The sequence below is a fragment of the Salvelinus sp. IW2-2015 genome, unplaced genomic scaffold, assembly GCF_002910315.2.
Source record: "Salvelinus sp. IW2-2015 unplaced genomic scaffold, ASM291031v2 Un_scaffold285, whole genome shotgun sequence".
Classification (NCBI taxonomy): Eukaryota; Metazoa; Chordata; class Actinopteri; order Salmoniformes; family Salmonidae; genus Salvelinus; species Salvelinus sp. IW2-2015.
In genome coordinates, this window is record NW_019942531.1 from 99,015 (window position 1) to 113,550 (window position 14,536).

Below are 14,536 nucleotides of genomic sequence, written 5' to 3' on the forward strand. Positions count from 1 at the left end.
TTAACCATCTTACATATAGAACCTTATTTGTTCATCAAAAAGGGTGAATAACTCAGCACAGGTTAATGAGAAGGGTGTGCTGGAAAGGTTGCACATAACTCTGCAATGTTGGGTTGTGCTTTTTTAGTTTTCATGCTAGTGAGGGCCAAGAATCCACTCGCATAGGTACGTGGTTGCCAAGGGCATCAGTTTCATAACAGTGCGATTCGCCAAGGCAGGATACTCTGAGCGCAGCCCAATCCAGAAATCTGGCAGTGGCTTCTTATTAAAATCAATTTTCACAGAACCGCTTGTTGCAATATCGATGAGGCTCTCTTGTTCAGATATCCATAAGTGGACTGGAGGTAGGGCATGAAAGGGATAACAAATCATACAATGATGGAAAGACCTGTGTGTTGTCCTTGTTAATGCAGACAGAGAAGAGCTCCAACTTCTTAAATCATAGCCTCAATTTTGTCCCGAACATTGAATATAGTAGCGGAGAGTCCCTGTAATCCTAGATTGAGATCATTCAGGCGAGAGAAAAACATCACCCAGATAGGCCAGTCGTGTAAGAAACGTCATCATCATGCAAGCGGTCAGACAATTGAAAATTACAGTCAGTAAAGAAAACTTTCAGCACGTCTCTCAATTCAAAAACAACTGTCAATACTTTGCCCCTTGATAACCAGTGCACTTCTGTATGTTGTAAAAGCGTTACATGGTCGCTGCCCATATCATTGCATAATGCAGAAAATACACCAGAGTTCACAAGCCTTGCTTTAACAAAGTTAACCATTTTCACAGTAGTGTCCGAAATGTCTTTCAAGCGGTCAGGCATTCCCTTGGCAGTTTGAGCCTCTCGGTGGATGCTGCAGTGAACCCAAGTCGCGTCGGGAGCAACTGCTTGCAATCGCGTTAGTACATCAGTACAGATACCAACACATCTCGACCACCAAAGTCCATTTGATGTCACAAAGCTGTCCAGTACTTTAAAAAGATCCTCTCATGTTGTCCTGTTTCCAGTGGTTTGCAGAAGAGAATGTCTTTCTTAATTGACCCCCCATGAACCTAACGGACATATACCAAGAGCTGTGCCAGGCCCCCCCATGTCTGTTGACTCATCCAGCTGTAACGCATATAATTCACTGGCTTGTATGTGAAGCAGTAATTGTTTCAAAACATCTCCTGTCATGTCACTGATGAGTCGTTAAACAGTGTTGTTTGATGAAGGCATTGTCTGTATAGTTTTTTTGGCAGGAGCAGGAAAAACTAAGTCATCCACAATAGTATGGGTCTTGCATGTCCTAGCCACTCGGTAGCTCACCATACAAGACGCTTCTAGACCCTTCATATTAAATGGCATGTGTTGCTTTTATACACTACAGCTCAAGTTTGGGGTCACTTACAAATGTCCTTGTTTTTGAAAGAAAAGCACATTTTTGGTCCATTAAAATAACATAAAATATATCAGAAATACAGTGTAGACATTGTTAATGTTGTAAATGACTATCGTACCTGGAAACTGCTGATTTTTAATGGAATACCTACATCGGCGTCCAGAGGCCCATTATCAGCAACCATCACTCCTGTGTTCCAATGGCACGTTGTGTTAGCTAATCCAAGTTTATCATTTTAAAAGGCTAATTGATCATTAGAAAACCCTTTTGCAATTATGTTAGCACAGCTGAAAAGTGTTGTCCTAATTGAAGAAGCAATAAAACTGGCCTTCTTTAGACAAGTTGAGTATTTGGAGCATCAGCATTTGTGGGTACGATTACCAGCTAAAAATGGGCAGAAACAAATAACTTTATTTTGAAACTCATCCGTCTATTCTTGTTCTGAGAAAGGAAGGCTATTCCATGTGAGGAATTGCCAAGAAACTGAAGATCACGTACAACGCTGTGTACTACTCCCTTCACAGCGCAAACTGGCTCTAAACAGAATAGAAAGAGTGGGAGGCCCTGGTGCACAACTGAGCAAGAGAAAAAGTAAGTTAGTGTGTCTAGTTTGAGAAACAGACACCTCACAAGTCCTACTCTGGCAGCTTCATTAAATAGTACCCGCAAAACACCAGTCTCAATGTCAACAGTGAAGAGGCGACTCCGGGATGCTGGCCTACTAGGCAGAGTTCTTCTGTCCAGTGTCTGTGTTCATTTGCCCATCTTAATCTTTCTTTTTATTGGCCAGTCTGAGATATGGCTTTTTCTTAGCAACTCTGCCTAGAAGGCCAGCATCCCAGAGACGCCTCTTCACTGTTGACGTTGAGACTGGTGTTTTGCGGGTACTATTTGCATCCTCATGTTTCAGAGGACGCATGACTCAAACTTCGCCTTTCCTGAACCCGTTGAGGAGTTGCAGCGATGAGACAAGATCGTAATTGGATGACAAAATTGGGGAGACGAAGGGGGTAAAAAAAATGGTACAATTAAAAACTACCTAAAAAATATTTTATTATAATAATTGGTTGGGATTTCGGTAAAAGCAATTGGTTTTCTACCCAAAGTTACAAAGAAAATGTGATCCATTTAAGAAAGAGACCAGCTAAATTCATAAAAAGGGTATGGTGGTAGTAGTAGGAACAGCAGCATCTAGTGAGCAAAACTTGGCACTTTCACACTTACTTATGGTAAAGAATGCAAGTGACTTCAATGTCTAATTTCTCTGAACAGGGGAAAATAACCATAACCAGATTCACAGGGAATACATTACATTAGGTTGTCAGACAGAACTAATATTGTATACTGGTTGTTGGGATGGGATGTGTGTAGAGGGCCTGTAGGTGGCTATTGATCGTTTTATTCGAATCCTCATGTCTAATTCATTATTAGGAAGAATTATGGTCAAAATCGTGTTATGCTACAAATCGGATGTTATGTCCATGATCTTTTTTGAAGACATGAATCCTATAAATTAAAAATGGCCAATTTGGATGCAATCAATTAGCTTCATTTCTCAGAGATCAAATTATATTTCAACAAAACAATGTTTCAGGAATGCTAATCTCATCGGTTTCTAACTCCAGAAAATGTTAAAACAATCTGAGATGGTGTGTGTCTAAATCCTCTTCCTTGTGCCTTTTGAGGTGGAATGACTCATACAGAAATGGATAGCCAAACTATAAAACAGAAGATCTATGTCAAAACATTTACTATCAGTCTTAAGTAAATTCCCCATTCCCCCAGTGTTTTGTTTACCTATAAAGTGTTGCTGTGCATGTGGGTTTTTTCTGTATGGGGCTCAACAGCTTGCAGCTGTGTGTGTGCTGCCAGGCCGGCCAAACAAGTTAGCTCTGTTGTTTGGCCCAGCATTGATGGGATTACTCAATCTCTTCATGTGACAAACAGGAGGAAGAAGTATCGTAACACAACACTGGCCCTGTCAGTCTTCCTCTCCCTGCCCTATCATCATCCTCCTCCTCCCAAGCATCACACTTCCACTAAGAGAGCCATCAGATATTCTTCTATAGGTCCCTGCTCGGGAGAAAAGGCCCTTGCCTACCAAACATCTCTTTACTCTTCATCGTTTAACATGATTCCATCACTTTTCAGACCTCACATCAGTCTGTCTACTATTGCCCCTGATTCCATCTCCCCTCATCACCCCCTAGACGTTGTTACCGATTGGTAATTAAACCCAGGTCGTCTGCCAAAATACTATTTTAGTTAGCCCGCTGAGCTATGGCCTAGGCATCAGAAAAAAAGGAGCAAACCACGAGCCTTCAGGTTTTATGAAAGGTAAGTTATTATGAACATGGTTGGCTGAACAACATACAGCACACCTCCACTGGTCACTCTTGACTTCTATGGCCATGCCAATAACTGGTACCCAGTAGAGCAGAAGAGAAACAATTAAACTTAGAGGTCACTTCCGCCCATCCAGACAACCGATATTGACCCAGATACATCCCAACACACACTCAGTGTGAGCCTGTGTGTGTGTTAGTTATTCACCGGTCACCCGCACCCGTCCGCAATTGCTAATAACCTATTAGCAACAGCCTGACTATAAGTAAAAATCTGAGGCCTGCACACAACCCTAACCGGCTAATACAGAGAATGCGCTGTAGGCTACAGTCAGCAATGGCAACAACAACAAAAAATTAACAGGGGTGCCGGATTTTTGTTAGTCCACTTGTCTGTAATATATACTGAACAAAAATATGAAACAACATGTAAAGTGCTGGTCCCATCTTTCATGAGTTGAAATAAAAGACCCCAGAAATGTTCCATATGCACAAAAAGCTTTATTTCTTTCAAATGTTGTGCACAAATGTGTTTACATCTCTGTTAGTGAGCATTTATTTATCCTTTGTCAAGACAATCCATCCACCTGACAGGTGTGGTATATCATGAAGCTCATTAAACAGCATGATCATTACACAGGTTCACCTTGTGCTGGGGGAAATAAAAGGCCACTGTAAAAAGTGTAGTTTGTCACAACACAATGCCACACGTCTCAAGTTGAGGGAGCGCGCAATTGGCATGCTGACTGCAGGAATGTCCACCAGAGCTGTTGCAATATAATTTAATGTTCATTTCTGTACCATATTTGGCAGTACATCCAAACGACCGGACCTCCACATCTGGCTTCTTTACCTGCGGGATCGTCAAAAGGGGGAGGAGAAGAGTGGGGGTACACAGGAGTATCTGTTGGTCTGGCTCCCAAGTGGGTGGGCCTACAGTGCATTCTGAGAGTTTTCAGACCCGTAAACCTTTTTCAAATCAAATTGTATTTGTCACATACACGTGTTTAGCAGATGTTATTGCGGATGTAGCGAAACACTTGAGTTATCATCTCTAACAGTGCAGTAATATCTAACAATTTCACAACACACACAAATCTAAAGGAATGGAATTATGAATATATAAATATTTGGGCAAGCAATATCAGAGCGGCATAGACTAAGATACAGTAGAACAGGATATAATACAATAAATACATATGAGATGAGTAATGAAAAATATGTAAACAATATTAAAGTGACAAGTGTTCCATGTATATTAGGCAGCAGCCTCTAATGTGCTAGTGATGGCTATTTAACAGTCTGATGGCCTTGAGATTGAAAAACAGCTTCTGTCTCTCAGGCCCAGCTTTGATGCACCTGTACTGACCTCACCTTCTGGATGATAGTGGGGTGAACAGGCAGTGGCTTGGTTAGTTGTTGACCTTTTCCACATTTTGTTAGCCTCATTCTAAAACGGATTAAAAGATATGTAAATAAGGTATTTTTGTCTTTTATTTGTAATACATTTGCAAAACATTTCTAAAAACATTTTAACTTTAACTATGGGGTATTGTGTGTAGATTGAGGATTATATATAAGTATTCAGACCCTTTGCTATGAGACTCAAAATTGAGCTACGGTGCATCCTGTTATCATTGATCATCCTTGAGATGTTTCTACTTGATTGGAGTCCACCTGTGGTAATTTCAATTGACTGGACATGATTTGGATAGACACACACCTGTCTATTTAAGGTTCCACAGTTGAGAGTGCATGTCAAAGCAAAAACCAAGCCATGAGGTCGAAGGAATTGTCCGTAAAGCTTGGAGACCGGATTGTGTCGAGGCACAGATCTAGGGAAGGGTACCAAAAAATGTCTGCCGCATTGAAGGTCCCCAAGAACAGTGGCCTCCATCATTCTTAAATGGAAGAAGCTTGGAACCACCAAGACTCTTCCTAGAGCTGGCCACCTGGCCAAACTGAGCAACAAGGGGAGAAGGGCCTTGGTCAAGGAGGTGACCAAGAACCCGATGGTCACTCTGACCGAGCTCCAGAGTTCCTCTGTGGAGATGGGAGAACCATCCAGAAGGACAACCATCTCTGCAGCACCACACCAATCAGGCCTTTATGGTAGAGTGCCCAGACAGAAGCCTCTCCTCAGTAAAAGGCACATGATTGTTTTCTCTTTAGGCTATTCAACCCAGCCGCCACCCACCTGCCCTTCATCCACACAATATTTAAAGTGGAACTGACAGCATTTTAACTACTTTGCAGATATTAAACAGACTAAAATAATATCAGTCAAAAATATAAAAATCCCAGTTTATGCTCCAAAACCAACTTCACAAATTAGAACTGACTCAACATTCCATGACGTACACTAAGGCATTATTGTCAGAAAAGATGGATGTAGTTCAATGCATGAATAATATAATTCACCAATACATTTCTGGGTAGTCCAAAAAATATTGCTATCAGGTTGTAAATCAAAGCTGGCCTGGTACATAGGCTAGTGTATCTATTTATGTAGCAAGCTAAAAACATGGAGCCTAATGCTCGCTAGATAGCTAGCTGCTAGGAGGATGTCATGTCATTGGAGGAGTGGGTGAGTGACTGACTTTTTCCCCTCATATCGTTTTTCAGTGGCTATACACAGCTAGAGATGCTGCAGGTGTCATTTGGTTAGCTAGCAAGAACTTGAACGACTGTTATCCAGTTAGCTAGCATATCTCGTTGTTTTGCAAACTTACGAACGCATAACACCCGCTGAATATGACCGGTATCAATATAGTAGGCAAAAAAAGTAAGTCACGAATGCTCTAGATAACATGTAAACAGCCTAACCAAATCTCCTAGTGCGAGTAATATGGTCATTTGTGTCAGGAAAACGCTAGCAAGCTAGCCAAGTTTAGCAAGTTAGCTTGGGTGCTTGGCTGAGACAAGCATGGATTGGCAGGATAGCTGCAGAAGGACGGGTAGGATACATTTCCCCAAAATTCACCAGTGCAATTTTAATGGCCAACTAGCTGAAAAAGTTTGAGAGGGTTTATCTAATGGTCCTTCATTAGATTTTAGCACATCTTGCTCTGGCTAGCATTAGTTGTTGATATTGATGATGTGCATAACTCACGGAGACATAGCCAGCCTTTTCATGGTGGTTTGATCAATAGGACTGTACAGTTCCCAAATAGAAAAGGACTCTGGTGGTATTAGCAGAAATCCATTCAGGTTTATTTTGTGGCTTTTGGTGAATGCGTTCTAATGATCTAAAGCCGCACTATTGCAACTGCCTGTAAACACACAGTCCAGTTCAAAGTGAATGATGGCAGGCCCTACTGCCTGTAAACACACAGTCCAGTTCAAAGTGAATGATGGCAGGCCCTACTGCCTGTAAACACACAGTCCAGTTCAAAGTGAAGGATGGCAGGTCTGTGGAAAATGGCTTGTTTGCATGAAGGCCTACTGTAGCTCTGATTGGCTATGGCGCACCAGTCTGCGTAGACTCCGCTCCTGTACGAGATAAATGTTTTTATTTGGTTTTATCTACTGCAGTGTCTATAAATTGTCAAAACGCACAGCTGCATTCCCACTCTATAATGCTATGTAGAATTTTCACAAATGCCTTAGTATATGTAATTCCCAAATATTCTAAGATTTTATGAAAATGTAAAAATGGCCATATCTAAGTGTTCGTTTGTCAGAATGTGTATGTTTTTTTAAAGGTGTCATATTCTTCCCGGGGTGTATATGAACGGATATAACTGCAGGGGGAACTTCGGGTTATGAGTCAACCCCACGCTAGGAGTCAGTGTGAGGGTCCAGGGCAAAAAAAGTCATAAGAGGTTAATTCCTGCATTCAATAGGCCTATAGGAGACTGAGAAGAAACGTGAAATTGGTGAAAAATGGGAAAACTATAGACGACAGAAGTACTGTTATGGCATGAGCCATCCAAACTATACGTGTGTGTTTAGTGGCCGTTTGTGACCGTCTGGAGTAGGGTTCAGGAAAGTGCCACATGGTGTCAAAGCCCAACCCCCCAGGCAGCCACAATCCATCAACATCTGCACTGAATGTCCACCGCACATAAGCAGTGACGACGGTGCAGCGCACCATGCCTAAAAATGAGCATCGCATCACAAACAAAAATAATTCCCCGTACAGTATTCCCTCCCTCATTTTCAGAGCCACAAGTTAACCGCAAAAACAGGTAATGATGACAACACTGGTTCTTGATTCGAATCCTTACACATTCAATAAGCGTCCCGATCTGTCAGTTCTCGCGAAACGTATTATAACGTTGTGAGTGTCTGGGAATGTATTTGCAGCAGACACATGTAAAATGTTATAACTAGCTAGCTACATCCCTATGAAAATATGAACTGACGAAAGTTGGGCGTAGCTAGATAGCGTTAACTAGCCACGAGTCAAATAACTGACTAGCTTGAACGCAATGTTTGTTAACTATAACCTCATACGCTAGCTAACGCTACAAATAAACAGGAACGTGTCACATAGCGCCGTGTTAAATAAGTTAGCTAGTTGAGCGATAATTTTCTCACTTCCCAAAGCAAATAGTTAGCTAACTGTAACTAAATTAGCTAGTTAGTTTGCTAGTAGCCAAAACAACGTCGTTCATCACAAAACGTAATTATTGTTCAGTCACACCCGTGTTTACTGTCTGTCTCTGGAAACGTCTGGACGCTCGCTAGCTGGCTAATCTTAGTTCGCTTGCTAATGTTGGCCAGGCAGTGTCCTGACGTTAACTAGCAGGCTAACTTGGTACTCCAAGTCAAAACAAGTTTATTTTTCGAGCCCGTGGCTGGCTAGCTAGCTACCCACCCACCGTTAAGGTGTCTTTCCGGGTTTGTTCCATGCAAATGTATTATCAACATTTTAAAGACAATTTCCATCTATTCTGCCGCGCGAGCCTCGATCCCCACTCACCGGCCCGAGTTGTGTCTGTGAGGTCGTGGTTGGCGGCGCTCCTCGGGAACTCCTTCAGTTTCCTGCCGCTGAGGTTGAGGCAACCAGTTGCGGAGGCTTCGTCTAATGCCCTGTCCAGTGACCGATTCCAAGGTACAGGAACCGGTACCCCTACTCCATTCCCGGGAGCCCCTACAGTTCCAGAATTGCCGAACGCAAAAGTAAGTCCGGTGTTCTCCGCAGACAGCAACACCGAGGCCGCCATTACACAGCTTGCTAACTCCCACCGATTCTCACTATTCTGGAGCCGCTAGATGGTAGTACGCATGCGCATAATGTGAGGGCAGACTGAAGAGTTGAAGGGAGAGGCTAGTTTGGGAATTCGTCATGCGCATTGATGATAAATTAGAAGGATCTCCCCACCCGAGCCATACATACTTTCAAAGCAATGAGATATGAATGACGTCATCCATCTGCTTGTGTGACGTTCCTGACTGTTTTGGATTTTACTCTCAAAATCATGTTGTGTTACTTTGAACTTTGTCACAGTCATTAGGCATTTTAAAGCCTAAAAACGACATCTAGTGGTCCTCAATAGGGTGTATAGGAGCCCCAGGGAGTTGATTACAGGGGTCCCTGAAAAAGCAGATGAAACAGAAGAACCATAATATAAAACGAACTAACTGGTGGGCCTCAGAAAGTATACGTTTGAGAACCCCAACAATAGTACTTAGGTCATGGCCTATAATGATACTATAGCCCAAGAATGCAAGTGTGTCTGCCTGACCACTAAATGAAAACAGCTTGATTGGTTTAAACTGTTTTAATCCAAAAGGTAACAAGATCAAATCACATTCAAGAATAATACAAACAAATTGGGCCAATTGAAATATCGCGTGTATTACATATCAGTTAACTAGTATAGCTCCAGCCTTGTGCCAATCAGGGTCATTTTGTAAATGCCGGATCTCCATGGCAAGACGCATACTTCACCAACGTTTTCACCAGTGCCGTCTGAGATATTGCATGAGACTAACATACTAACGGACCAGGACAGATCCACAGTCCCCTCCCCAATTTCATCACGGGGGAAAATAATCTGTCTAAAACATCAAATTCAAATGCTTACCATAGCTTGATGTCAGTCCATTGAGAGGACAGAAATGTTATGTTATTCAAATTATATTACATAGAATCATCTGCTAAAGCAGATGTGATCAACTGAACATTTGAGTGATAGTGGACTGTCAGTGCCGAGAAGAAGCCAGTGATACAAAAACATCCTCCACTGGACTGTCCACTATCCTACCACAGTACTAATTAATTGTATTGCAACAATACTGAATTTACTCAACAGGTATCAGTCAGTGTTCAAACAAATGATGAGAATAACCAAAATAAGACAAAGTTCACTAAGTTAATAAAAAAACAAGGCAAGAGTAAACATGTCCCACATGAATGATGCAGCGCCCCCCTTGGGCCAATCAGTGTAATTTTGTAAACAATGTTATGACAAGACTCATCATTCACCCAAGTTTAATCAATATCAGGCCAGTGGTGGCTGAGATATTGTGTAGGTTAGCTAGACTCATCCCTGAGCACGTTCGCCAAATTTCAACACTCCGAGTCAAACAGATCAAGAGATATAGACATGTGCCGGTTATAACCCCCACCATGTGGGGTTCGATATGAATGTTCAAATCAAATTGTATTAGTCACATGTGCCGAATACAACAGGTGTAGACCTTACTGTGAACACGCCCCTAACCAACAATGCAGTTAAAAAAAAAATACAGATAAGAATAAGAAATATAAAAGTAACAAGTAATTAAAGAGCAGCAGTAAAATAACAATAGTGAAATTATATACAGGGGTGTACCAGTACAGTGTCAATGTGCGTGTGGCACCGGTTAGTTGAGGTAATATGTACATGTCGGTAGAGTTATTAAAGTGACTATGCATAGATAACAACAGACAGTATCAGCGGTGTAAAAAGAGGAGGGGGGGGGGGGCAATGCAAATAGTCTGGGTAGCCATTTCATTAGGTGTTCAGGAGTCTTATGGCTTGGGGGTAGAAGCTGTTTAGGAGCCTCTTGGACCTAGACTTGGCGCTCCGGTACTGCTTGCCGTGCTGTAGCAGAGAGAACAGTCTATGACTAGGGTGGCTGGAGTCTTTGACCATTTTAGGGCCTTCCTCTGACACCACCTGGTATAGAGGTCCTGGATGGCAGGAAGCTTGGCCTAGTGATGTACTGGGCCGTTCGCACTACCCTCTGTAGTGCCTTACGGTCGGAGGCCGAGCAGTTGCCATATCCAGGCAGTGATGAAACAGTCAGGATGCTCTCGATGGTGCAGCTGTAGAACGTTTTGAGGATCTGAGGACCCATGCCAAATCTTTTCAGTCTCCTGATGGGGAATAGGTTGTCGTACACTCTTCACGGCTGTCTTGGTGTGTTTTGGACCATGTTAGTTTGTTGGTGATGTGGACACCAAGGAACTTGAATCCCTCAACCTGATCCACTGCAGCCCCGTCGATGAGAATGAGGTCGTGCTCGGTCTCTTTTTCATGTAGTCCACAATCGTCTCCTTTGTCTTGATCACGTTTTCGGGAGAGGTTGTTGTCCTGGCACCAACTGCCAGGTCTCTGACCTCCTCCCTATAGGCTGTCTCATTGTTGCCAGTGGTCAGCCTACCACTGTTGTGTCATCTGCAAACTTAATGATGGTGTTGGAGTCATGCCTGGCCGTGCAGTCATGAGTGAACAGGGAGTACAGGAGGGGACTGAGCACGCACCCGAGGGGCCCTGTGTTGACGATCAGCGGACACACCTCCCAGTCTGATGTTTCCTGACCATTTTTCAATGTATTATTGAGCCTTGTGATGACACTTTCCTCCCTTCTCATTACACTTTCCTCCCTTCTCTCTCGGCCTGATGACCTCCCTGCTCCCACCTTTTCCTGAATCTTATACAGCTCTCTTCCCTTTCCCTCCCTTTTCCACAACAACTCTTGCCATTTGTTTTTAACCCCTGTTTTTATCAAACCCTTGGCGTCTGCTTTACTGATTGACCATTCCATTTCAACATTAGGATATTTAGAGCCTGTTTGGCGATAACATCCCATTCCCCTCAACTCCCACATGAGCTGGTACCATCTGTCTCACCCTATATACTGTAAGCACTGCAAAACCTCCTACAATACATCCTGTCTGCTCCAAGACACAAATTTATTTAAACTCTTCAGTGGTACAAAGGAGTCAGACCCTGTCTGGCCTCACCTTCTCCACCCACTCTGCAGCCAAGAGTATGGCCATCAACTCTATTGTGTAAACAGATAAATTATCCGTTGCTCTTTTTGTCATGCCACTTAAAAACTGAGGATGCATCGGTTTTGTTCCTAAACAACCAACCTGTAAATAGAGATCCATTTCTATAGAGATCAGGCATTCACAAAATTACACTGATTGGCCAGATGGTGTCTCTATAAAACAAGAGAAAATGCTAAATTTGACAGGTCAAGGCCCTAACTCCATTTGACCTAAAGTCATGAAATTCAGTACATACATCCCTCTCCTCACAAAGAACACATTTACCTCAGGCCAGGTCCATCCAATCCATGATGGATTTTCTGCCATTTTTGAATTTTGTGAAAAACTTCAAACACTACCAAAGAAAACTATTCTATCTGTGACGCTACTCTTCCGGCACGGAATGACTGATCTGCACGAAACTAAATACAGTGCCTTCAGAAAGTATTCCACCCCTTGAAGTTTTTCCACATTTTGTTGTTTTACAGGCTGAATTTAAAATTGATTAACTTTTTTTGTCACTGGCGTACCCTATAATGTCAAAGTGGAATTATGTTATTCAAAATGTTTACAAATTAATAAAAAATGAAAAGCTGAAATGTTTTGAGTCAGTAATATTCAACCTGTTTTTTATGGCAAGCTTAAATGCATTCAGGAGTAGACATTTGCTTAACAAGTAACATAATATGTTGCATGGACTCACTGTGTGCAATAAGTGTTTAACATGATTTTTGAATGACAACCTCTTCTCTGTACCCCACACATATGTAAGGTCCCTCAGTTGAGCAGTGAATTTCAAACACAGATTCAACCACCAAGACCAGGGAGGTTTTCCAATGCCTTGCAAAGAAGACGTATTGGTAGATGGGTAAAAATAAAACAAGCAGACACTGATATCCTTTGAACATGGTGAAGTTGTTAATTACACTGTGGATGGTGTAGCCTAGCCGTTAAAAGCATTGGGTGAGTAACGAAAAGGTCGCTGGTTTTATTTATTTACAACAACTGCTCCCCGGGTGCCATAACGGGGATGTTTCGGCAGAAGACGCATTTCGGTTGAATGCATTCAGTTTTGCAACTGACTAGGTATCCCCCATTCCCTTCCCTTTCCCAATAAACCCAGTCACTACAAACATACAGGCGTCCTTCCTAACTCAGTTGACGGAGAGGAAGGAAACCGCTCAGGGATTTCACCATGAGGTCACTGGTGACTTTAAAACAGGCTGTGATAGGAGAAAACTGAGGATGGATCAACAACATTGTTTGTTACTCCACAATACTAACCTAATTGGACAGTGAAAAGGAAGCTCGTACAGAATAAAAATATTCCAAAACATGCATCATATTTGCAGAAGGCACTAAAGTAATACTGCAAAAAATGTGGCAAAGCAATTAACTTTTTATCCCCCGAATACAACGTGTTATGTTTGGAGCAAATTCAATACAACACATTACTTTGTACCACTCTCCATATGTTCAAGCATAGTGGTGGCTGCATCATGTTATGGGTATGCTTGTAATCATTAAGGACTGGGGAGTTTATCAGGATAAAAATGAAACGGAATGGAGCTAAGCACAGGCAAAATCCTAGAGGAAAATCTTTGTCTGCGTTCCACCAGACACTGGGAGGAATTCACCTTTCAGCAGGACAATAACATAAACACACAAGGCCTAATCTAATAAATAATCCACTGGAGTTGCTTACCAAGAAGAATGATCCTGAGTGACAGAGTTACAATTTTGACAGATTTACTGGAAAATCTATGGCAACTCTGGAAAATGGTTGTCCAGCAACTATCAACAGCACATTTGACAGAACTTGAAGAAATTTAAGAAGAATAATGGGCAAATATTGCACAATCCAGGTGTGGAAACTCACAGCTGTAATCGTAACTAAGGTGCTTTTACAAAGTATTGACTTTGTAAACACATCCGCCACGCTGATCGTCAACACAGGGGCCCTCGGGTGCGTGCTCAGTCCCCTCCTGTACTCCCTGTTCACTCATGACTGCACGGCCAGGCATGACTCCAACACCATCATTAAGTTTGCAGATGACACAACAGTGGTAGGCCTGACCACTGGCAACAATGAGACAGCCTTAGGGAGGAGGTCAGAGACTCTGGCAGTGGTGGTGCCAGGACAACACCTCTCCCGAAAACGTGATCAAGACAAAGGAGACGATTGTGGACTACATGAAAAAGAGGACCGAGCACGACCTCATTCTCATCGACGGGGCTGCAGTGGATCAGGTTGAGGGATTCAAGTTCCTTGGTGTCCACATCACCAACAAACTAACATGGTCCAGCACACCAAGACAGCCGTGAAGAGTGTACGACAACCTATTCCCCATCAGGAGACTGAAAAGATTTGGCATGGGTCCTCAGATCCTCAAAACGTTCTACAGCTGCACCATCGAGAGCATCCTGACTGGTTTCATCACTGCCTGGTATGGCAACTGCTCGGCCTCCGACCGTAAGGCACTACAGAGGGTAGTGCGAACGGCCCAGTACATCACTAGGGCCAACTTCCTGCCATCCAGGACCTCTATACAGGTGGTGTCAGAGGAAGGCCCTAAAAGTGTCAAAGACTCCAGCCACCC

General features: G+C 42.7%; 1 protein-coding gene across 1 annotated transcript in view; it reads right to left on the bottom strand.

Annotated features, from left to right (window-relative positions):
- The window catches only part of LOC112068229 (DISP complex protein LRCH3-like), a 90,259-nt gene extending 81,305 nt beyond the window's left edge, over window positions 1-8,954 (bottom strand). Inside the window, exon 1 of the mRNA XM_070438074.1 lies at window positions 8,652-8,954. Coding sequence (XP_070294175.1) covers window positions 8,652-8,895 — 244 coding nt within the window. The 5' untranslated portion in view covers window positions 8,896-8,954. The remainder of the gene's footprint in view (window positions 1-8,651) is intronic.
- Window positions 8,955-14,536: the final 5,582 nt, after the last annotated feature.